The sequence below is a fragment of the Suricata suricatta genome, chromosome 2 (genome assembly GCF_006229205.1).
Source record: "Suricata suricatta isolate VVHF042 chromosome 2, meerkat_22Aug2017_6uvM2_HiC, whole genome shotgun sequence".
NCBI classification, from domain to species: Eukaryota; Metazoa; Chordata; class Mammalia; order Carnivora; family Herpestidae; genus Suricata; species Suricata suricatta.
Window position 1 is genome coordinate 45145256 of NC_043701.1, and position 23560 is coordinate 45168815.

General features: G+C 47.6%; 1 protein-coding gene across 1 annotated transcript in view; it reads left to right on the top strand.

The window, feature by feature from the left end:
* The first annotated feature begins 8851 nt into the window (after window positions 1-8851).
* The window catches only part of NOD1 (nucleotide binding oligomerization domain containing 1), a 39357-nt gene continuing 24648 nt past the window's right edge, over window positions 8852-23560 (top strand). Inside the window, exons 1-6 of the mRNA XM_029925618.1 lie at window positions 8852-9159; window positions 10244-10418; window positions 13493-15317; window positions 18207-18290; window positions 19612-19695; window positions 20372-20455. Of these exons, the coding sequence (XP_029781478.1) occupies window positions 8959-9159; window positions 10244-10418; window positions 13493-15317; window positions 18207-18290; window positions 19612-19695; window positions 20372-20455 (2453 nt within the window). The 5' untranslated portion in view covers window positions 8852-8958. The remainder of the gene's footprint in view (window positions 9160-10243; window positions 10419-13492; window positions 15318-18206; window positions 18291-19611; window positions 19696-20371; window positions 20456-23560) is intronic.

A 23560-nucleotide genomic window follows, 5' to 3' on the forward strand; every position in this document is an offset into this window, starting at 1 on the left:
TTGCAGTGCAGAAGCTTTTTATCTTGATGAGGTCCCAAGAGTTCAGTTTTGCTTTCATTTCCCTTGCCTTTAGGGATTTGTCAAGTAGGAAATTGCTGCAGTTGAGGTCAAGGAGGTTGTTTCCTACTTTCTCCTTGAGGGTTTTGATGGTTTCCTGTCTCACATTCACTTCCTTCCGCCATTTTGAGTTGACTTTTGTGTATGGTGTAAGAAAGTGGTCTAGTTTCATTCTTCTGCATGTTGTCGTCCAGTTCTCCCCACACCACCTGCTAAAGAGGCAGTCTCTTTGCCATTGGATACTCTTTCCTACTTTGTCAAAAATTAATTGGCCGTACATTTGTGGGCCCAGTTCTGGGTTTTCTATTCTATTCCATTGGTCTATGTGTCTGTTTTTGTGCCAATACCATACTGTCTTGATGATGACAGCTTTGTAGTAGAGGCTAAAGTCTGGGATTGTGATGCCTCCCATTTTGGTTTTCTTCTTCAATATTACTTTGGCTATTTGGGGTCTTTTGTGGTTCCATACAAATTTGAGAATAGTTCTAGCTTTGAGAAGAATGTTGGTGCAATTTTGATGGGGATGCATCGAATGTGTAGTAATGACATTTTCACAATGTTTATTCTTCCGATCCATGAACAGGGAATGTTTTCCATTTCTTGGTGTCTTCTTCAATCTCTTTCATAAGTTTTCTATAGTTTTTATCATATAGGTCTTTTACATCCTTGGTTAGGTTTACTTCTAGGTATTTTATGGTTTTTCGTGCAGTCATGAATGGGATCAGTTTCTTGATTTCTCTTTCCACTGCTTCATTATTGGTGAATAGGAATGCAACTGATTTCTGTACATTGATTTTTGTACCCTGCAACTTTACGGAATTCATTGATCAGTTCTAGAAGGCTTCTGGTGGAGTCTGCCGGGTTTTCCATGTAGAGTATCATGTCATCTGCAAAAAGTGAAAGTTTGACTACTTCTTTGGCGATTCTGATGCTTTTTATTTCCTTTTGTTGTCTGATTGCTGATGCTAGGACTTCCAGCACTATGTTAAACAACAGTGGTGAGAGTGGGCACCCCTGTCATGTTCCTAATCTCAAGGGGAAGGCTCTCAGTTTTTCCCTATTGAGGATGACATTAGCTGTGGGCTTTTCATAAACTGCTTCTATAATGTTTAGGTAAGTTCCTTCTATTCTGACTTTCTCAAGGGTTTTTATTAAGAAAGGGTGGTGTATTTTGTCAAATGCTTTTTCTGCATCTATCGACAGGATCATATGGTTTTTATCCTTTCTTTTGTTAATGTGATGTATCACATTGATGGATTTGTGAATATTGAACCAGCCCTGTAACCCAGGAATGAATCCCACTTGATCATGATGGATATTTCTTTTTATATGCTATTGAATTTGATTTGCTAGTATCTTGTTGAGTATTTTTTATAATGCCCTTTTTTATCTCTTGTTTCAGTCTTTGTTTTAAAATCTAGTTTATATGATATAAGTATGGCTATTCCAGCTTTCTCTTGATATCCATTAGCATTATAGATGGTTCTCTAACCTCTTACTTTCAATCTGCAGGTGTTGTTAGGTATGAAATGAGTCTCTTGGAGGCACCATATAAATGAGTCCTGTTTTCTTCTCCATCCTATATCTTTTGATTGGAGCAGTTAGTCCATTGACATTTAGAGTGAGTACTGAAAGATTTAAATTTAGTGCCATTGTGTTGCCTGTAGAGTTGGTGTTTCTGGTCATGTTCTCTGGTGCTTTCTTGTCTTTGTTGCTTTTGATCTTTTTTTGTTTGTTTTTTTCTCCACTCAAAGAGTCTCCCTTAAAATTTCTTGCAGGGCTGGTTCAGGGGTCATGAACTCCTTTAGTTTTTATTTGTCTAGGAAACTCTTTATCTCTCCTTCTATTTTGAATGACAGCTTGCTGGATAAAGAATTCTTGGCTGAATATTTTTCCAAGTCAGCATGGTGAATATATCTTGCCACTCCCTTCTGTCCTGCCAAATTTCTGTGGACAGATCTACTGTGATCTGATCTGTCTTCCCTTGTAGGTAAGGACTTTTTTTCCCTTTCTACTTTCATAATTCTTTCATTCTCTGTGTATTTTGTGAATTTGACTATGATATGCCTTAGTGATGGTCAGGTTCTGTTGAATCTCATGGGAGCTCTCTGGGCTTCTTGGATTTTGATGTCTGTGTCCTTCCCCAGATTAGAAAAGTTTTCCATTATACTTTGCTCACATAAACCTTTTGCCCCCTTTTCTCTCTTTTCATCTTCTGGGACTCCTCTGATTCAAATGTTATTAACTTTTAATAAATCACTGAATTCTCTAAGTTTTGTATCATGCTATTTTGCCTTCATTTCCCTCTTTTTTTCTGCTTCATTATTTTCTGTAATTTTATCTTCTTTATCACTGATTCACTGCTCTGCTTCATCCATCCTTGCCATCACAGCATGCATTCAAGATAGCATGTCAGTTATAGCATTTTTTATTTTGGCATGACTAGATTTTAGTTCTTTTATCTCTGCTGAAAGGGATTCTCTGGTGTCTTTTTTGCTTTTTTTAACCCTAAGTAGTATTCTGATAATCATGTTTTTAAGTTCTAGTTCAGACATCTTACTTCTATCTGTGTTGATTAAATCTCTGGCTGTCATATATTCCTATTCTTTATTTTGGGGTGAATTCTTCTAGCTTGTCATTTTGGAGGAAGAAAAAAATTAATAAAATAAAAAATTAAAACATAAAAATTAAAAACAAAACAAAAAATCAAATAAATGAAGCTTCATCCTAGGATATATTTGTCTGCTTGTTGAAAGAAGCTTGATAGAATAGAGAAAAAAAACCAAAACTTTATGGCAAATCACAACACCCAGCCAGTGCCAAGTTTTGCCACACTCTGGCGTCTTTGTCCCAATACCAGCAAACGTGGCTTCTCTCCAGGATCTGCTGAGACTTTGTCTGCAAGGAGCCACCAAATGTGCTCTGAGCAGGGAAACTGCTTCTCCCCACATGGCACCCTCAGACTGTGCTGCCTGCTCCTGGGGCTTTGCCCTACTCCGTCACTGAAGCACCACCAGTTACCGAGCTCTGAACCTTCAGAGTCTGCCCTCCACTGTTTATAGAATCCTGGTAGTATTGAAACTCTCTCCTTTTGACCCATTGATGATTTGGGGGAACAGATTTCTTGTCAAGTCACCTGCAAGCGTTTTGACTCTTTGTCTCCAGTTACTTTGGGTGGGTGACAGGAGTGTTTTTCTTGTGCAGTCCCAATGCACCACACTTTCCCCCTTTCTCTCTCTGCCCTCTCTTCGCACAAATTGCTCCCTACCCTCCACAGAGCTGCAGAGTTCTGTGTCCCTATCAGTCTCCCTCAAAAAATAAACATTTTTTAAAAAAACAAAACAAAACAAAACAAAAGGACATATCTGTCTGCCCAGAAATTTCTCTTGTTTCTCTATGTAGTCCATTTCTCCTGTCTTCCCTCCCCCCACCCCAGGGGATCACTGCTGTGATTTATAGGTCAGATTTCTGGAATTGTATGAATGGAATCATATATTATGTACTCTTTTAAGTCTGGTTTCTCTTATTCAGCATAATATCTGTGATATTCATGTTGTATTTCATTCATATTTTTAAAAATTTTTTTTAATGTTTTATTTATTTTTGATACAGAGGGAGACAGAGCATGAGAGGGGGAGGGGCAGAGAGAGGAGGAGATGCAGAACTGGAAGCAGGCTCCAGGCTGTGAGCTAGCTGTCAGCACAGAGCCTGACGCGGGGCTCGAACCCACGAACGTGAGATCTGACCTGAGCCGAAGCCAGAGGCTTAACCGACTGAGCCACCCAGGCGCCCCTCATATTTATTATTGAATAGCGCTCTACTGCGTGAATGTACCCTGATTTGTTGATCACTTCACCTGCAGCTGACCTCTGTGGGAGTCATAAGCTACTGTATTCCAGCCAGAAGCAGAAGAAAATTGTTTTTAAAAAACCCACAAAATTGTCAGAACCACTGAATCTTTTCAGAAGGAAGATTTCTAGAATTGGAAATATTTGCAGAAGACTGATTTCTAGAATGGGAAATTACTAAACTGAACTTTTCACGGGCTCTTGGTACATACTATTAAAATGGGTTCCCAGATGGTCTCCACTAGGGTACATTCCTACCCCTAGTCTATGAATGTCTCATTATACTACCAATAGCATTTAAAATTTCTGAAAAATATTTATTTGAGAGAGAGAGCACATGAGCAGGGAAGGGCAGAGAGAGAAGGAGACGCAGAATCCAAAGCAGGCTCTAGCCACTGAGCTGTCAGCACAGAGCCTGAAGTGGGGCTCAAACTCATAGTCATGAGATCATGACCTGAGCTGAAGTTAAATGCTTAACTGAGTTACCCAAGCGCCCCTCACAAAAATGCCTTGATAAAAAACAGTTCTTCTTTTTAATCTTTGGAAGCATATAAGCTGTGAATTTGTATGTAATAGTTAAAAGGAACTGTATGCCAGCTCTAAACCAGCAGGTCTGTAAACCAGTGTTTATTTCCTTTCTGAGTTGGCAGAACTGTCCATGACCTCACTTTTTTAACTACCTGCTTCACTGACTTTCTGTGAAACTAATCTGAAAAGCCAATTCAGTCATTCTTGACATTAGTATTTATAATGGAACAGGGACAGGGCAGGAGTGCTGATGTCTTCCTATGCAGGCTTCCAGCGGTTTCTCTAGAGCTCTGCCATGCAGCACAGTAGCCACTGGCCACGTGCAGTTGGTGAACACTTGACATGTGGCTGGTCCAAACTGAGAAGTGGTCTAAGTGTGAAATGCACATTGGATTTCAAAGCTTTAGCATGAAAAAAAAAAAAGAATATTTCCTTAATTCTATATATTGCAATAATATACTTAATATATATTGAGTTGAATAAAACATTATTAAAATTGATTTCCTTTTACATTTATTAATGTGATGACTAGAAAATCTTAGATTACACAGGTGGCTTGCATTTGCTTTCTAGTTAACAATGTGTCTTACAGAATTTCTCTCTCCTGTCTCTAACTCTTTTTTCCTTTGAATGCCTGCCTTTCCCCATTACTTGTTTTAGTTTCTTCAGAGAAGCTTCCCTGAGCATTCTTCCCACCCCACCCCACTTTTTTTGAGGGTCTGCAGACTTTAGTCCAGAAGATCAAATTGTAAGATGGGACCTGGTCCCAGATTTCCATAAGGAGCCTAGTGTGGTGAGTGCACCCTGGCATTCTGTTACTTGGGAACTAAACCTCTCTGAGGGCAGATCAGGAAGCCAGGAAGAAGAGGAGTGTGTGGGGGTGCCATCCAACCCCCTCAACTCCCAAGAGATCCCTTCCCCACCAATAGTCTGTACCCCCACTTGCCTTTGTCACAAGAGATGGCCTTAGGTGGTAGATGAGGCCTTCCTTGACCTTTTCTGTTTCATTTATCTGCTTCATCTTCCTCTCTTGTTCTGCTGTGGTTCTGTCTAGTTTTCCGTCCACCTCCATTGGCTTACTATTTTCTTTGGTTGTTTCTTGGACATGCCTCACCAGGATCTCCACCTTCTGTCTTCTTGGCTCTGCACCGCTCCCTGGGGAAGCCCCACCCATCGGAGCGGGCCCAGCTCACCAAACCTGACCCTGGCCCAGCCTTGGTCTTCTGTTTGTCTTGAAGTGACAGCAAAACTGGCCTCACTAGCCAGACCCATCTTTTACCCAGGCAAAGATAGTCACAGATCCCCTGTTGGGGCCAGGAGACCCCTGGCTCTGCTTAGTATTCCAGATGCCCATGAACTGAATTTCTTTACAGTGTCCCATGGTATATATTTGGTCTACCCTCGGCTTCCGTGTCCCAGGGCAGGTTCAGCTTTCTTCACCTTAAGTTCCTGCTGAATTGAGCTCATTCTGCAAATCTGATTAAATCTCAAACCAGGGCCTTGGAAATTACGGCACAACAGCTTCCTTGCCAGCTGGATGGCACGTAATTCGTCGCTTTGCTTAGGTGGCTGTAAATCAGGGGACTAAAGCTTCTGCCTTTGATGGTAAGCGGTAGAAATGTCTGTAGGGTTATTACGGGGCAGGCTGAGGGGAGAGATCTTTGGTTTTGTGGGAATCACAGGCTCAGAAGAGGCCGGAGCTGTGAGTAAAATGGGACCCTTGTTGCAGACGGTGCAGATTAGGTTTGAACAGATGAGATGTAGCACCCATTTCAAGTCTCCCGCAGGAGCTGTGGCCGGCGACACACTGCATCGTGAAGCCGAGCCGTTCCCTTTCCAGTTCTCTCACATTTAGGATATTCACAAAAGAGGTCTCAGTTTTGTGCTACTGTGTCTTTAATGGCCTCAAATGCTCCTAAGAGCAAACAGGCCTCAGATCTTCCCAGGCAGCACAATTGAGCTGGAATCCAATAGCATGGTTTTATTTCCGACGAACTTAATTTTGTGTAACTTTCTATTTATTGAAAGTGATCGTTTTCATTTCCAATGGTGATCCAAAATTTTCCTTTAAGGTGAATCTGAGTTTTGGGGTTCCTAAGTGGCTTAGTGATCTCAGCTCAGGTCTTGATCTCAGGGTCATGAGTTCAAGCCCCTCATTGGGCTCTGTGCTGGATGTGAAGCCTACTTTAAAAAATTTTTAAATTAATCTGAGTTTTAAAATAGTTTATTTATGGGGATTAAGGAGTGCACTTGCTGTGATGAGCACTGGATGAGGGGTGATGTATGGAAGTATTGAATCACTCTACTGTACGCCTGAAACTAATATTACACTGGGCGTTAACTATACCAGAAAAAAAAAAAAAACAGAATAAAACGAAATCAATTTAAAGCACAAAGTTAAGCGAATAAAGTATAGGTAGAACTCTATTATGGCCGGAAAAAAAACCCCAAAACGTGACTGTGTTGTCTAAATGACATGTAGAAAACACTGTCCTGAGGGAAGACACTGTGGATGGTGCCCTAGCATCCTTGAGTCCTGGATTTAAAACTATCTAGTCATTAATTTCATTTGTTTGGTCACTGTTCATTACAACAGTATTTTCAAAGAAAACTGTTGTTTTTATTTTGCAGATTCCAGAAAGAAATTGGAAGTTGAAGATTTAAGGAGAGAATGTTGTTCTCAAATATTCTGACTTACTTCAAAGAATAATGCCAGAAACTTAAAAAGGTATCATTAACCCCTAATTTAAATTTAATATTATCACCTGGTATCCCTTCAGGGACCCAGTTTTCCAAAGCTGTGGATCCTAAAATGGGGCATACGATTGACCTCAGTGGAAAGGGCTGAATTAACACCCAGGAGGTGAGCATACTTCTAGTATAACAGTAACTAACCAATCATTTCCATCCCTGAAAGTTCTTTTTGGTAAAAATGGCTTGCCCTCCTGCTGCTTAGAATGTCCAAGTGTACTGTCTCTTGCTCACTCTGTCAGGTTATAAGTTATTGGGCGGGGTCCCACTGAGAAATTTCTGGAAGGCCTGCAATGTTTAGCAAACTGATAAGGAAAATTGGAAGTATTTCAAAGACCAGGAGACTCCTGTCTGACTTGAGGGGAAAAAGCAAGAACCACTGAACTTGAATGTTAATGGATGTGGGCTTGTAAAACATGAAAGATGTTTACAGGTCTGTCATTGTGGGGGATGGGGGTGGGCAGGGCTCAACAAAAAAGTTTAAAAACTCTCTCTCTGAAATCCACGAGTTCTCCTACCTAGATGAAGGGCTGAGTGGCCAGGTCAAGGGTTTTCTACTTCTACGATAACGACCCATTTTATATACACAAGGCTGAGTGGAGAAGAGGCTGTAGGATCTTAAGGAACCAGAAGGGAAAGCAGTGTAATTTGGGGTGGGTAGCTCAGAGAACCCCAGTCAGGTTTTTTTTTTTTAATTTCTTAATCTTATTTTTGAGAGAGTGTGAGCAGGGAGGGGCAGAGAGAGAGAGAGGGAGAGTTCTCAGAGACAATCCCAAGCTAACAGCACAGAGCCCGACACAGGGCTTGAACCCACAAACCATGAGATCATGACCTGAGGCAAAGTCAGATGGTCAACCATCTGAGCCACCCAGGTGACCCCAAGTTAGTTTTTAATACCTCGATAAAATGGCTTGGGTCCCTGTTTCTACCCAGACAGGAAGTTCAGCAGGTATACAGGGTTTTCAAGGGTTTCCAGGGAGATGGATGGCCTTTCCTGGTCATTTGCCACTTGGAAGTCATGTCGCTTCACCTCTTGCCTCCCCCTGCCCTGCTTCGCTCCACATGTGACCGTTGCTCCTCCTTCACTCCCCGAGGTGCTTGTATACAGCAGACTTTGCTGGAGGTGTGAGGATACAACTCAGAATGGGCAGCAATGACCGAGATGGCACTGCGCTCCGGTTCCTGAGCTCTGGCTACCACAGGAGACTTCGTGCTGGCTGTCTCCCTCCTCAGGCCATTTTGCGCTCACACCCTTCCCCCCACAACAACCCCTCCCCCCTCATGGTTCCTTTGCTCCCAGTTCTGGGTGCTCCCCTCTCAGTGTATGTGGAAACTTCCAGTCCCAGTTAACTTTTTTTTTTTATAGAAAATAATGTATCTTTCCAGCTCTATTCCAGGCTCGGATTGAGGCACACTTCTGTTTTATTTAAAAGGAAATAAACAAGTTTTGCTGTGTATTTGCTGTAGACGTCTGACCACCCTCTCTAGGCATGTAACCCACAAGCAGAAGCAGTTCAGTTAGGATTTTTTCTTTAATACATCTCAGATCACCCTCTTAAGCATGACTCCTCCTGCTTGAAGTAGAGAAATTCCAGGACAAAAGGGCAGCGAGGGACCTTTCCTATGGCTTTGGTTTCATTGGCGATTTCGCCGGTCTCTTCAGGGGCAGCACTGAGAGAGAGGCAGGTGCCCTGGATCCTGATCACCCTGCGGCCAGGAAGATACCTGTACCCAAAGATGAACTGGGGCAAAGTAGCTGCTTGCTCCTTTAGCCATGGACACGCACGGCCACGGTGAGATGGGAATCATTCCATCGGACTCTCACTCCCACGTTAAACTGTTGAAAATCAACCGGGAGCTTCTGGTCACTCACATCCGCAACACCCAGTGTCTGGTGGACAACTTGCTGAAGAATGACTACTTCTCCTCCGAAGATGCGGAGATCGTGTGTGCCTGCCCCACGCAGCCCGACAAGGTGCCGGTGACAGGGGCTGGTGGCCAGAAGGGGCTTCTCCCGCTGATCTGAGTGAGGACCTCTGGGAGTTTAGTACGTTGGTGGAATTTCCCACTGGGGTCGTTTATAGAACAAACGCTCGAGTTATCGGTTTATTACACAATCGCACATTTCGCCTTTGTGCGCGCATCGAGAGCAGCTTTCTCTTATGTCTCTGCTCTCCTCGCTCGATGTACTGCTTCCCAAACCGGTTGATTTCAATCCACTTTCGAGTAGAAGGAGGCAAAAAGAAAATGGCCATCCCATCAGTGTCTTTAAACTCCAGAGACTGCTCGTTGCTGGGCAGGGCTCTGAGAATGACCTTGCCTCTGGTTTGGGAACAACCATGTCCCGGGCTGGATCCACAGTAAAGGCTTTTCCACACTCCCCCGTGGGAGATCTTAACCCTTAGTTGCATTTTAGCTTTGTGTCATCTCCTGAAAAGTAGAATTGCAAGACCAAAAACTCTTTGGGTGAAGGAGTGACAGAACTTGTTTGTAACGTGATCCTGCCAGGCTCTGAGGAGACCAGAGGGTTTCTGGGGGAAGCACAGTAACTGACTTGTGTGATTTTTTTTTTTTTTTACTTGCATTTTTAATAATACCCAAAGACTTTTTTAGGGTATGACTTTTTTAGGGTATAACATGGGGGTCTGTTAGCTCCTTGCTGTGTGGCCCAGCACACCCCTCCCCCCGTTATGTCTGAGCAGTAGCTTTCTCCCTGCGACACTCCCTCCTGGCCGGCAGTAGTGTTAGGTTAAGAAGGACAAGGAGACAACAGGAAGAATTTCAGGGCTGGGCACAGCTCTTGCGTGAGTCCGACCTTTTTCTTTTTGGGTTCCTAGAAGCCTCCTGGTTTCTTAGAGCTGTGTGGCTTAATTTCCTGCTAAAATGGGTCCCGTTCACAGATTCTAGGCCTTCAGTAGGTAGCATCTCACACCGCTGGGTAGACGGGCAAACTCGAGGCTGTAGCATGAGCTTGGATCCCTGCATGTGGGCCTTTCTGGTGGGGGGTGGGAGGGCTCCCCAAGTGCTAGCTCACACCATTGTGTTTACGCCGCTGTCAGGTCCGCAAAATTCTGGACCTGGTGCAGAGCAAGGGCGAGGAAGTGTCCGAGTTCTTCCTCTACGTGCTCCAGCAACTCGCAGATGCTTACGTGGATCTCAGGCCTTGGCTGTCGGACACTGGCTTCTCCCCCTCCGAGCTCATTCAGAGCAAAGTTGTCATCAACACCGACCCAGGTAGGAGTCTGCCCCAAGGAGGGGGCGGGGTCTGCAGACAGTAAGCAAGCAAGGCCCTGGGTTTGCAAAGGCGGTGTGTGGGCTCAGCAGTGCACGAAGGCGTGGTCCACCGCGGTCAGCCCTGGCCTCTACCTCAGGCGGGAGGCCAGGCACTGTGTTACCTCTTGTCCCAGTGCAGCCTAGGGACTGTGACTAAACTGAGCTCGTGTAGCTGGTCTGATCGGTATGGAGGCCTGTGCAAGTGTGGGAATGGCCTCTCTCGTGACCTCTTGGTTACTTCCCGTTCTGACATCTATGGATATTTTAATGGTTGCACAAATTCAAGGATGATTTTTTCCTCTTTAAAATCTTTCCAAAGATTACCTCTTTAGTTAGGTTTATTCCTGGGTATCTTTTTTTGTTTTTTTAATTTTTAATGTTTATTTTTGAGAGAGAGAGAGAGAGAGAGAGAGTGTGAGCAAGGGAGGGGCAGAGGGAGAGGGAGACACAGAATCCGAAACAGGCTCCGAGCTCTAGGCTAATAGCACAGAGCCCTATGTGGGGCTCAAACTCACAGAGTGCGAGATCATGACCTGAGCCGAAGTTGGATGCTCAAGTGACCCAGGTGCCCCTATTCCTGGGTATCTTGTTGTTTTGGGTCCAGTTGCAAATAGGATTGATTCCTTGAGTTCTTTTTCTGCTGCTTCATCGTTGTATAAAAACGCAACAGTTTTCTGCACCTTGGTTTTTATGTTCCATGACTTAGCTGAATTCATGTATTCGTTCTAGCAATTTTTTTGGTGAGTCTTTTGGATTTTCTACAGAGTATCATGTTGCCTGCAGATAGTGAAAGTTTGACTTCTTCCTTGCCAATTTGGATTCCTTTTATTTCTTTTTGTTGTCTGATTACTGAGGCTAAGACTTCCAGTACTCTGTTAAATTGTAATGGTGAAAGTGGACATCCTTGGCTTGCTCCTGACCATAGGGGAAAGGTACTCAGTTTTTCCCCATTGAGGATGATACTAGCTGTGGGTCTTTTTTTGTGTATGACCTTTATAATGTTGAGGTATGTTCCATCCAGCCCTACTTTGTTGAGCATTTTTATCAAGAATGGATGCTGTATTTTGTTAAATACTTTGTCTGCATCTCTTGAGAGGATCATATAGTTCTTATCCTTCCCTTTATTAGTGTGGTCTATCACGTTGATTGATTTGTGAATCTTGAACCAGACCTGAAGCCCAGGAATAAATCCCACTTGATTATGGTGAATAATTCTTTTAATGTACTGTTGAATTAGATTTGCTAGTATCTTTTTGAGAATTTTTGCATCCATGTCCATCAGGGATATTGGCCTATACTTCTCCTTCTTAATGGGATCTTTGTATAGTTTTGGAATCAAGGTAATGCTGGCTTCTGGCTTCATAGAATGAGTCTGGAAGGTTTTTTTCTAGTTCTATTTTTTTTTTTTTTTTTTTGGAACAGGTTGAGAAGAATAGATATCAACTCTTCTTCAAATGTTCTGTTAGAATTCCCCTGGGAAGACACCTGGCCCAGGATTCTTATTCGTTGGGAGATTTTATTCTAGGCAAAGTATTCTTCCATCACCTCTAGTTGCCAGTCCTTATTTCCAAAGCACAGTGGTACTGCATCAGCTAATCAATTAGTCCACCAGGTATTAATGATGTACCCACTATGGGCAAAGGCATTGTGCTAGGTGCCAGGGGTTTCTTATAGAGCAGAGCAGAGATGGTTCTTGTTCTCAGGGAGCTTGGAGGCCAATGCAGGAACCCCAACAGTAATCACATAAATGTGTATTTGCACGTGGTGATAAGGACAAGAGCAGTTCAAGGTGCACTGAGCCTACGTAATTGGGGCCATGATCTGATCTGGGAGCCAAGGAGTCTTCTTTCCATGCCTCTCTCTAGTTTGAGATGCTTGTTGAAAATATACCAGCACCAAGGTCCCAGATGCTGATGTTTAAAGAATCTAGTTTGACCTTGAACGCAGAAAAAAAAGGACAGTGTCCCAGACAATCAGGTGTGTGTTTAGGGAAATCCAGGCCAACCAGCAATGTCAGGGCCAAGCTCTGACCGATTCCCATGGCCATGGTTAGTTTCTTACTCTTACTGCTCCTTCCTGCTTCATTCTGTTTCCTTCCATGGGAGAAAAGAAAACTGTTCCTGCCTGTGAGGAATAATTCTTTCAAAAAGATGTCTCCACTGGTTTCTTTAACCAGCTACTTCAGTATTGCTTTTAAAGAAGTCACTCTACAAAGCCAGATGTGAAAGCCTGCATACTGTGTGATTCTATTCATGTGAAATGTCCAGAAAAGGCAAATTAATAGAGACAGAAAGGAGACTGGCAGGTGCCTAGGGCCAGGGACAGAGATTGGCTAGAAGTGGGCTTATGATGGAGATGTTTTAGAACTGGATTGTCATGATGTTTGCATAACTTTGCAAGCTGAGTAAAAAATCATTGAGTAGTATACAATGCCTATTGTAAGATATATGAGTTTATAGTATGTAAGTTATGCCTTACTAAAGCTATAAAAAAAAAAAACCACCCAGTCCCTCCCCTCCCCCCAAGTATTTGAAAGGAATTTATTGAACAGCCTTTTGTCTGGGGAAGGACCACCTCCCTCTCAGTGCAAGGCCCCTCTCTAGCTCAGGTTTGCTGAACTCCATGCCCATGAGAGCACGTTACTGTCTGCTCCCCTGTGGGCAGGTGCTAAGTTAGTGACCCCCTCAGTTTGAATAAGGCTAGTTTTTCACCTGAGTTTACTCTGTTTCGGTGATTTGGCACAGCTCATTTGCAATCCAGATCAATGTCGAATGTTATATTTTCTCACCAAAAGTGTTGGCATTCAGTTTTGTTTTCAGAGCAGTGTGATAAGCAGAAGAATGCTCAAGGCAATTTTTTCCTCAACAATAAGAATTTCAGGGGGGTACCTGGCTGGCCCAGTTAGGGGGACATGCGGATCTTGATCTCGTGGTCATGAGTTCGAGCCCCGCGTTGGGTGTAGAGATTACTTAAACTTTTAAAAAGGGTTTCAATGGAACTGGCTGTCCATCCCCCTCTCCCGTCCCCTCCTACAGTGAGCAGGTACACCCAGAAACTACGACAGCAACTGGGCCTCGATGCCAAGTTCATCCTGTGCTATGCCCAGAAGGAGGAGCAGCTGCTGGAGGAGATGTACACGGACACCATCGTGGAGCTGGTGGGCTTCCGGAACGAGAGCCTGGGCCGGCTGGGCAGCCTGGCCTGCCTCCTGGACCACTCCACCGGCGTCCTCAGCGAGCAGGGCGAGACCATCTTCATCTTTGGGGACGCCGGCGTGGGCAAGTCCATGCTGCTGCAGCGGCTGCAGGGCCTGTGGGCCGCAGGGCTGCTGGACGCCGAGTTCAAGTTCTTCTTCCACTTCCGCTGCCGCGTGTTCAGCTGCTTCAAGGAGGACGACACGCTGTGCCTGCAGGACCTGCTCTTCAAGCATTACTGCTACCCGGAGCAGGACCCGGATGAGGTGTTCGCCTTCCTGCTGCGTTTCCCCCACACGGCCCTCTTCACCTTCGACGGCCTGGACGAGGTGCACTCGGACTTCGACCTGAGCGCCGTGCCCGACACCTCCTCCCCTTGGGAGCCCGCCCATCCCCTGGCCCTGCTGGCCAACCTGCTCAGCGGGAAGCTGCTCAAGGGCGCCGCCAAGCTGCTCACGGCGCGCACTGGCATCGAGATCCCGCGCCAGCTCCTGCGCAAGAAGGTGTTTCTGCGGGGCTTCTCGCCCAGCCAACTGCGGGCCTACACCCAGAGGGTGTTCCGGGACCCGGCCGTGCGGGACCGCCTGCTGGCCCAGCTGGAGGCCAACCCGAACCTCTACAGCCTGTGCGCCGTGCCGCTTTTCTGCTGGATCATCTTCCGCTGTTTCCAGCACTTCCACAGTGTTTGGGACGGCTCCACGCAGCTGCCCGACTGCACGGTGACCCTAACCGACGTCTTCCTGCTGGTCACCGAGGTCCACCTGAACAGGACGCAGCCCACAAGCCTGGTTCAGCGGAACACGCGGAGCCAGACGGAGACGTTCCGCGCCGGCCGGGGCACCTTGCGCTCGCTGGGGCGCGTGGCCCACCAGGGCATGGAGAGGAGCCTCTTTGTCTTCAGCCAGGAGGACGTGCAGGCCGCCGAGGTGCAGGACGGAGAGCTGCAGCTGGGCTTCCTGCGGGCCGTGCCAGAGCAGGGCCTCGGGGGCGACCAGCAGGCCTATGAGTTTTTCCACGTCACCCTCCAGGCTTTCTTTGCGGCCTTCTTTCTCGTGGTGGACAACAAAGTAAGCACGCGGCAGCTGCTGCGGTTCTTCCAGGAGTGCATGGCGCCTGGCGAGGCGGCCACCGAGCCCTGCCACCCCTCCTTCCTCCCGGTGCGGTGCCTGAGGGGCAGCGGCCTGGTGGGGGAAGACCTCTTCAAGAACAAGGATCACTTTCAGTTCACCAACCTCTTCCTGTGTGGGCTGTTGTCCAAGGCCAAGCAGAAACTCCTGCGGCACCTGGTGCCCGATGCGGTCCTGCGGAGAAAGCGCAGGGCCCTGTGGGCGCACCTGTTTGCCAGCACGCGGGCCTACCTGAAGAGCCTGCCCCGCCTGCAGTCTGAGGGCTATAACCAGGTGCAGGCCATGCCCACCTTCATCTGGATGCTGCGCTGCATCTACGAGACGCAGAGCGAGAAGGTGGGGCGGCTGGTGGCTAAGGGCATCTGCGCCAACTACCTCAAGCTGACCTTCTGTAATGCCTGCTCTGCCGACTGCAGTGCCCTCTCCTTTGTCCTGCACCACTTCCGCAAGCAACTGGCTCTGGACCTGGACAACAACAACCTCAACGACTACGGCGTGAGGGAGCTGCAGCCCTGCTTCAGCCGCCTCATTGTCCTCAGGTGAGACTTTCCTCAGATGAGGCCACCAGGCCTGGGGAGCAGCCAGTGGGGCCAGGGCGGGCCAGCTCGGGGACGTCAGGCCATCATCCAGGGCTAGGAGCTCCTGAATCACACTGACACTCACAACCACTGGGGTTGGAACTGCGCCTATTCTATCTCCAGGTGGCGGAGGGCAGGGGGAGAATCGCCCGCAGCAGGCAGACCTGGGTCGGCCCCAGCTGGGCATCCTTGAGTGTGTTGCTTAGCCTCTCTGAGTCCTCATCTGGAAGAAGGAGAGGCTGGTATCCTAGCAATGACAGTGATGGCAACCGGCACTTATTGAGGAAAGGGGAGGTGCGTTCCAAACAGTATCAGATGTAATCCTCTGAGCAACCCTCCAAGGTGGTAGGGACTCTTTCCTTCATTTTGGCAAACGAGGGTGTGGAGGCACAGAGTTGTTCTCAAGGTCACACAGCAGGGCCACGGTAGAGGCGGGGTCAATCCTAAAGCATCAACCTTTCGAGATTCTCATGGGAGGCTCAAAGAGAGCCAGTGAAAGGTTTCTGGCACATGGGCTCTTTTGTGACTGCCTCAAAAGCAAACTGTGTGCGTCCTGGCCTGTGTTACTTTCCACCATCAAAGCCAGCTGCCCTGAGCTGCTGGGGATCTTAGTACAGAACGCTCACCCCCGAGTGGTTTCCTGTTTGATGGCTTAGAGGAAAGAGGCCAGTCTGCGTTCTCCTGTTAGCATTTCCTATATAAAACACAGCCCATAAATCTCTATGACAGTTTCAGTCCATAGCTTGGCTCCTGCATTTCTGAAGAGCAGAGGGCATTTGGAACTGATTCTGGGTCCCTGGTACGCCAGTGCTAGACGGTGCATTATGTGGGGACAGTGGGATGGAGGGAGCCCAGGCCAGAGCAGCCTGGTTCCCTGTGCTCTCAGCCTGGGGCACTCACACACTGGGGCCTCCCCTGCTCACCTCCTAAGACGGAGTGCACCAAGGTGGTGCGCCTGCCCCAGGTGCAGCTCTCGTTGGGTGAAGGCCTCCTCCACACCAGCCAAAGACAGAGCAGGAGGAAATGGGCAACTTCAGAGAAGCATTTTGAGCTCCCGGAGACCATGAGTTAGGGGTAATGTGGGTTGAGGGTTAGTGAAAACTCAAAATATTGGTGGCTTGGATAGGTTACAAGCTTGCCGTCAGAGAGGAGGGCAGGTCAGGGCTGCTGTGGTGCCTCCAGGACCATCAGGAGCCCAGGCTCCCTTCAGCCTTGCAGTGGCCTTGCTGCCCTCACTCCCTGATTCCCACCTCCTGGCCCAAGATGGCTGCTCAGTTCCAGCCATTCAGTTGACATTCCAGCCTCCAAGAAGAAGAAGAAAGGGCAAAGAAGGACATACCTCATTCTTTTGAGAACTTGACAAGTTCTATTAGCTATGGCTAATGAGACTTCCTCTTAGATTTCATGGGGGTGAACTTAATCTCATGTGCCGAGTTCAAAACATGGGGACTTCTATTTCTAAGAAAGCACAGATATTGGAAGTGACTAGCAGCCTCTGCCACCCTGGGATGGCCGTGCAGTGTGTGCACACACTGCCCCAGCACTAAGGTGGGTATCATTGGAGGAGGTCAGCCTGAGTAGCTGACCTCATAATTTTGATGTGACCTAAAAATCAAACTTGTTCAGCACTTATTAGAGAGGTCAGCTTGTTGGCCCAGTTTGTCTCAGGTCTGTGTTTGTAAATAAAGTTTTATTGGAACACAGCCACACCCATATGTTTACATATCAGCTGCTTCGCACTATAAAAAAAAATTGTTTTTCCATTTATTCAGTTTTGAGAGACAGAAAGAGAGAGAGAGAGAGAGTAGGGGTGGGGCAGAGAGAGAGGGGGAGACAAAATCCGAAGCGGGCTCCAAGCTTTGAGCTGTCAGCCCAGAGCCCGACACGGGGCTTGAACCTAGGAGCTGTGAGATCATGACCTGAGCCAAAGTTGGACACTTAACTGACTGAGCCACCCAGGTGCCCCACAGCTGCTTCACACTAGAGTCGAGTAACTGCAGTAGGGACAACAGGGTCCTCAGAGCCTAACTATTTGCTCTGTGGCCCTTTACAGAAAAAGTCAGCTGACCCTTGGATGGCTGTCTCCCGCACTCTGCTCCATCCCTGAGCCTTCCTCTGTCCTTCAGCCCCACGTAAACGATACGGTGAAGGATTGAGAAAATCAGGGTAGAGTGTTACACAGATTACTTGGTAGTAAAAAACAAAAATTGTTTCACATCTTAGCCACATCCGAACATCCTGTTAGTGTAGGGATTGCGCAGAACAGTTCCTGCGTGTGGCCGGCCCTTGTGCAGGAGACATCATCCTCCTGAAGGCTCTGTCCTCCTGCCCCCATCTATAAATGTGACCTCCAGATGGGGAGGCTGGTGGCCCTGCGGGTGAGACAGTTCTTGTGGGGACTGTCCAGCCTTTCACAGGACACCTGTTAGCCTTGTCCTCACCCCCCGGTTGCCATCACTACGGGCAGCTCCACACGTTTCCAAATACACAGGCCCTGCTCTGCCTTGAGAACCACAGAGAAGGCCTGACTGACACATAGGCCACCCGCAAATGCAGGCTGTCAGAGGTGGCCGGCCTCACGTGTCCTTTATGTGTCTCTCGTAGCCCTCGTGCCAAGTCAGGGCTGTGCTGCAGCCTTGCCGACAGGCCAGTTCGCGTGGGTCTGTCGGCCGCACGACGCCCAGGCTCTTTAGGAGCAATGTGGCTGACTGCCGTGGCCACTGTCTCAGGGGCCGTTTATCGCTGGGAAAACTCCAGGACCTAGAGGCTTCTGGATCCTTGTGGCGTGATTGCTTCTCCATAGTGAGCAGCTCCCGTGATTGGTCAACTTCCTTCATTGTTTTGTTTCAGACTCAGCGTAAACCAGATCACTGACAGCGGGGTTAAGGTGTTATATGAAGAGCTGACCAAATACAAAATTCTGACTTTTTTAGGGTACGTATTCGTCAATGGCGCCAGGTCAGTTATGTAGTTATAACACAGGGGAGAGGGGGACTGCCATTTGTGCGGGTCAGCGGGGGGCTGGAATGGTGGCCAAGGCACCAGGACGAGCCCCCTGGAGTCTTGGGTTCTGCTCTTGGCATTGGCCAGCAGCCTGCTCTGAGCCAGCCCAGAAATGTCTCTCACTTGTCTACTGGGATCCTATTACAGGCAAGTATTTTACAAGTGGTGACTACAGGTTGCCGAGGGAGCAGCCAGGGCTAGATTTATAAACGCTAGATACTGTTTTTACATGTTAGACTCACCGTTGTGGGTCCACGATCCCTCATCCAGAGCCCTGAGAGCAGGACACGGATCAGAATTCAGTGCACATGCTGTAGATCAGTGAGATGGCCAGTGAGGTCAAGGGCATTACCCTGGTTTCAAGTCATTTAATATTTCTGCAGCGAACTGTGTGAATATTGAAAGCAATTGGGATAAAGCCCACAAAGGGCGCCACATCAGTAACGGTAAGCTGTGGGTTTTCAGAGCCTTTGGGATTTGTAGTGTAAGCGCTGTCTCGCACCCCTGGCCTCTGCCGACCGTGAGCCTGTCGTCAGGCGTCCCCCCACCCCGGCCTCTGCTCCCTTGGCTGTGGAATGAGACCCTCGAAGCACATGATCCCAGACTGCCTTCCGGCTCAGGAGTTTTGTGTGACTGCGGAGCGCTTGAACCCTGTTTACCACGTTCAGCTTTTTTCTGCCTTATTGTTGAATTGGTGTCAGGTGGTAAAATGACTAACAGGCAGACCGAGGCTTCCGACACTCATTTCCCCCCTCAAGATGCCGCTTGTAACCTTAACCGAAAAATACCCATCACCTGCCACTCGCCTGGTTGCATGTAATCGTCCTGATGGCCCTGTGGGGGCGCTGTGATTCTTACGGCTCACAGGGGCAGAAGCAAAGGCTGGGAAAGTGGCTGGAGCCCCAAATGGCTGTGTGCCCTTCCTCTCCCCTTTCAGCCCAGACTTCAGATATCAGCAGCCAGCACATACCCATATCCACTTAAAAAATGGGGGTCATTTAGATGGCATGGGGACACGGGAATAAAAGGGACAGTCTAAGGAACCCACTGAAGTTGTAAGAGCATCGTATGGTGACAGATGGTGGCTACGCTTGTAGTAAACATAGTGCTTGTAGTGAACATAGCGGAACGTGTAAACCTGTGGAGTGACTGGGTTGGACACCTGAAACTAATGCAACATCGTGTCAGCTATGGGGAGGGGGGGGACCGACACTGGGAGTCCTAACGTCTCCTGCTGTGCTTTCTCTCCAAGTCTGTATAACAACCAGATCACTGATGTCGGAGCCAGATACATCGCCAGAATCCTGGACGAGTGCAAAGGCCTCACGCACCTGAAGTGAGTGGGGTGGGCATGGCGGCTTATTCGGTGGCTTCCGTGGGTCACCCCTTCATGATTCAAACACAGAATATGTCACGAGAAGGTGCACTCACCCTAAAGCCGTCTGCTTGCCCCAGAGCCACCTGGGTCAAGTTAAGAGACCCGTGTGTGGAAGGAGAGCCGGCCGCAGGGAAGAATCATGACCTGAGGGGAGGCTCGGATTTCCGCAGGGCCCCCTACCTTGGGGGAGACACAGCCCTTCAGACATAGCACCCATTTGCAAGCAGGAGCTTGATCCTCAGTCCTGTCACAGAAATGCTCTGCCAAAGGTGACAGAGCACCAGGCTCAGAGGAGCCCTTGGTATGGCTTTGGTAACGGGAACACACATATTGTGCTCCCCCCTCCGTGGGTCACCCCTCCCTGGCCTGCTGATGGAAACAAGTGACATTTAAAGAAGGTCATTTATGGGTCCCTAAGTTTGGGCACAGACAGCGACCACCTGGTGAGAGGAATCCAGTGGCTCTTTCTAGGGCTTTGGGTCCTTCCTTGAGAGGAAGCCCAGGGCATGGGTGCTGCGGGTCCCAGGAGAAAGACCACACCTCCCAAGAGGGGCCCTGAGCTGGGGACGAGGGTGCTGATGGTGGACCCCCCTCCTCCACCGCTGGGACTGACGTGGCTCGGCTCTCTCTGCAGACTGGGAGAGAACAAGATAACGAGTGAAGGAGGAAAGTGTCTCGCCCTGGCTGTGAAGAACAGCAAATCCATCTTTGAAGTTGGGTGAGTAGAGGTGGAGGCCCCTGTGTGTGCCGTACAACCGGCCCCGGGTTCAGAGCGCCTGCCGGGTCCTTGGACATAAATACACCCAAAGGCGGCTGGGGCCGGCTGTGGGGGGCTGCAGAGTGCATCCTTCCTGGAGCCCCGCCGGCTTCTGCCTGGAACCGGGAACCATCGAGGGAAGTCCCAGGATTGCCTGCAACTTCAGCTAAACAGACTTCTCTTTCCTTCATGCCCAAGCCCGTTTCCCCTCCAGCGAATGGAGGGGGCCGTTCTAGCCCCCTGTGGTAAGCGTCTGCAGGCCGACGTTCTTCACCTTGGGAACGTTCTGTATTCCCTGGAGGCTTTTTAAAAGTGTTTATTATTTTTGAGAGAGCAAGCATGTGTGGGAGCGCAGGAGGGGCCCGGGGGGGTGGGGTTTGCAGAGGATCCCAGACAGGCTCTGTGCTGACAGCAGTGAGCCCGATGTAGGGCTTGGACTCATTGACCATGAGACCATGACCTGAGCTGAAGTCTGATGCTTAACCAATTGAGCCACCCAGGCGCCCCTGGAGGCTTTTGTTTTGTTTTCAGGTTTTTTTTTTTTATTGTAAAATACATAAAACGTAAGAGTTACCATCTTAACTGTTTTTAGGTGTACAGTGCAGGGCCGTTACGTACGCTCACAGCTGTGTGACCATCACCGCCATCCATCGCCAGAACTCTTTCCAGCTTGCAAAAATGCAACTCTCTATCCGTTAAACCACAACTCCCCACTCTCCCTTCCTCCAGCCCCCGCCACCACCCTTCTGCTATCCGTCCCTGTGAATTTTTTTTAACATTTTTTCCTAATGTTTTATTTATTTTTGAGAGAGCGAGAGAGAGAGAGAGAGAGTGCAAGCAGGGGAGGGTCAGAGAGAGAGAGGGAGGCACAGAATCCAAAGACAGACTCCAGGCTCTGAGCTAGCTGTCAGCACAGAGTCTGATGTGGGGCTTAAACCCACGAACCGTGAGATCGTGGCCTGAGCCGAAGTCAGACGCTCAACTGAGTGAGCCACCCAGGCGCCCCCTGTCCCTATGAATTTGACTGCCGTGGGTACGTCACCTAAGTGGAGTCATACAGTATGTGTCTCTTTGTCACTGGCTTCCTTCACTCAGCCCCGTGTCCTCGAGGTTCATCCATGTTGTAGCATGTGTCGGAATGTCCTTCCTTTTTCAGGCTGGGTAGCAGTCCATTGGATATATGTGCCACAACTTGTCCATTCATCTGGTCACTTGGGTGGCTTTCACATTTAGCTATTGTGAGTAGTGCTGCTATGAATGTGGGCATACAGATGTTTTTCTGAATTTTGGGGGGCTATATCCCCAGAAGTGGGGTTGTTAGATCAGTTGGTCATTCTTTTTTTTTAATGTTTGTTTATTTTTGAGAGAGAGACAGAATGTGAGTGGGGGAGGGGCAGAGAGTGATCGAGACACAGAATCTGAAGCAGGCTCCAGGCTCTGAGCTGTCAGCACAGAGCCCTACACAGAGCTTGAACCTGCGAACCATGAAATCCTAACCTGAGCCACCCGGGTGCCCCTGGAAATTCTATAATTTTTGGAGGGCCCGCCACACTCTTTCCCACCAGCAAGTGCATCCAGATTTTCCGTGTCCTCCCCAACACTTGTTATTTTCTGTTCTTTTTGACGGTAACCACCCTAACAGACATGAGGTGGTCTCTCATTATGGTTTTGACTCCAGAAGCTTTTTAAAGCTTTGATATTATTATAATTTTTATCTGATTATAAAATAAACAGATAATTTGATCTATAAACTACGAAGAATACAAAAAAGATAACAAAAGTCATCTCAGAAGTACCGTCACCATTTGAGGTCAGTTTAGCTTTCTTGTTCTCTCACATAGGTGTGTTCTCTCCACTATTTTTTTAAATATAGTGGAGGTGAGACTAGATGTACAGAATTTTATGCCTCCTTTTCACTTAACCTCATAATATGAGTAGTTTTCCCCTTCATTAAAAATGTGATACCGTTCAATTGTATAGTACACATCTTTTTTTCTGTAGTTTCAAGTTTTTATTTAGATTCCAGGTAGTTAACAAATAGTGCAAATACTATTTTCTAGTTTTATTTTATAATACTAGTTTCAGGAGTAGAATTTAGTTGATTCATTACTTATGTAGAATACCCAGTGTTCATTACAACCAGTGCCTATTTTATTTATTTATTTGTTAAAACACATTTATTTTTGAGAGAGACAGAGAGCAAGACGGGGAAGGGCAGAGAGAGGGAGACAGATTCCCAAGCAGGCTGTGTACCGTAAGCAGCAGAGCACATTGTGGGGCTGGAAACCCACAGACTGCGAGCTCATGACCTCAGCTGAAACCAAGAGTTGAATGTTTAACCAACTGAGCCGCCTCTGACTTCCTCTGACCGACTCAGTTTGCTGAGCATAGTACACTCTAGCCCCATCCACATCGTTATAAGTGGCAAGATTTCATTTTTTCTGTATGGCTGAGTAATATTCCATTACATACGTATACCACATCTTCTTTATCCGTTTATCTGTCAGTGGACATTTGGATTCTTTCCATACTTTGGCTATTGCTGATAGCGCTGCTATAAACATTGGGGTGCATGTGCCCTTTGGAATCTGTATTTTTGTATGCTTTGGGTAAATACCTTGTAGTGCAATTGCTGGGTTGCAGGGTAGTTCTATTTTTACCTTTCTGAGGAGCCTCCATGCTGTTCCCCAGCGGCTGCACCAGCTTGCATCCCCACCAGCCGTGTAAGAGCTTCCCCTTTCTCCACATCCTTCTGTACACGTACTTTCTATACAAAATACTGAGCCTTCATTCCAGGGCTTGAGTGTCCCCAGAAGGGATGGTGGCAGGTCGCAGAGCGTGTTGCCCAGGCAGCCCCAGGTCCGCTGTTCCCAGGGCTGGGCAGACAGTGCCCTTGGCCTAATAAAAATAGCTGTGGCCTACCACAGGCCAGGCGCTGTTCTAAGGGCTTTGCATATGTTAACTAACTTAATCCTCACAACAACTCTAGGGGGAAGGTTATTAGCCCCATTTTATAGATGAGAAGAGAAGATCCAAGAGCTTATATAATTCACCCAAGTGAACCTT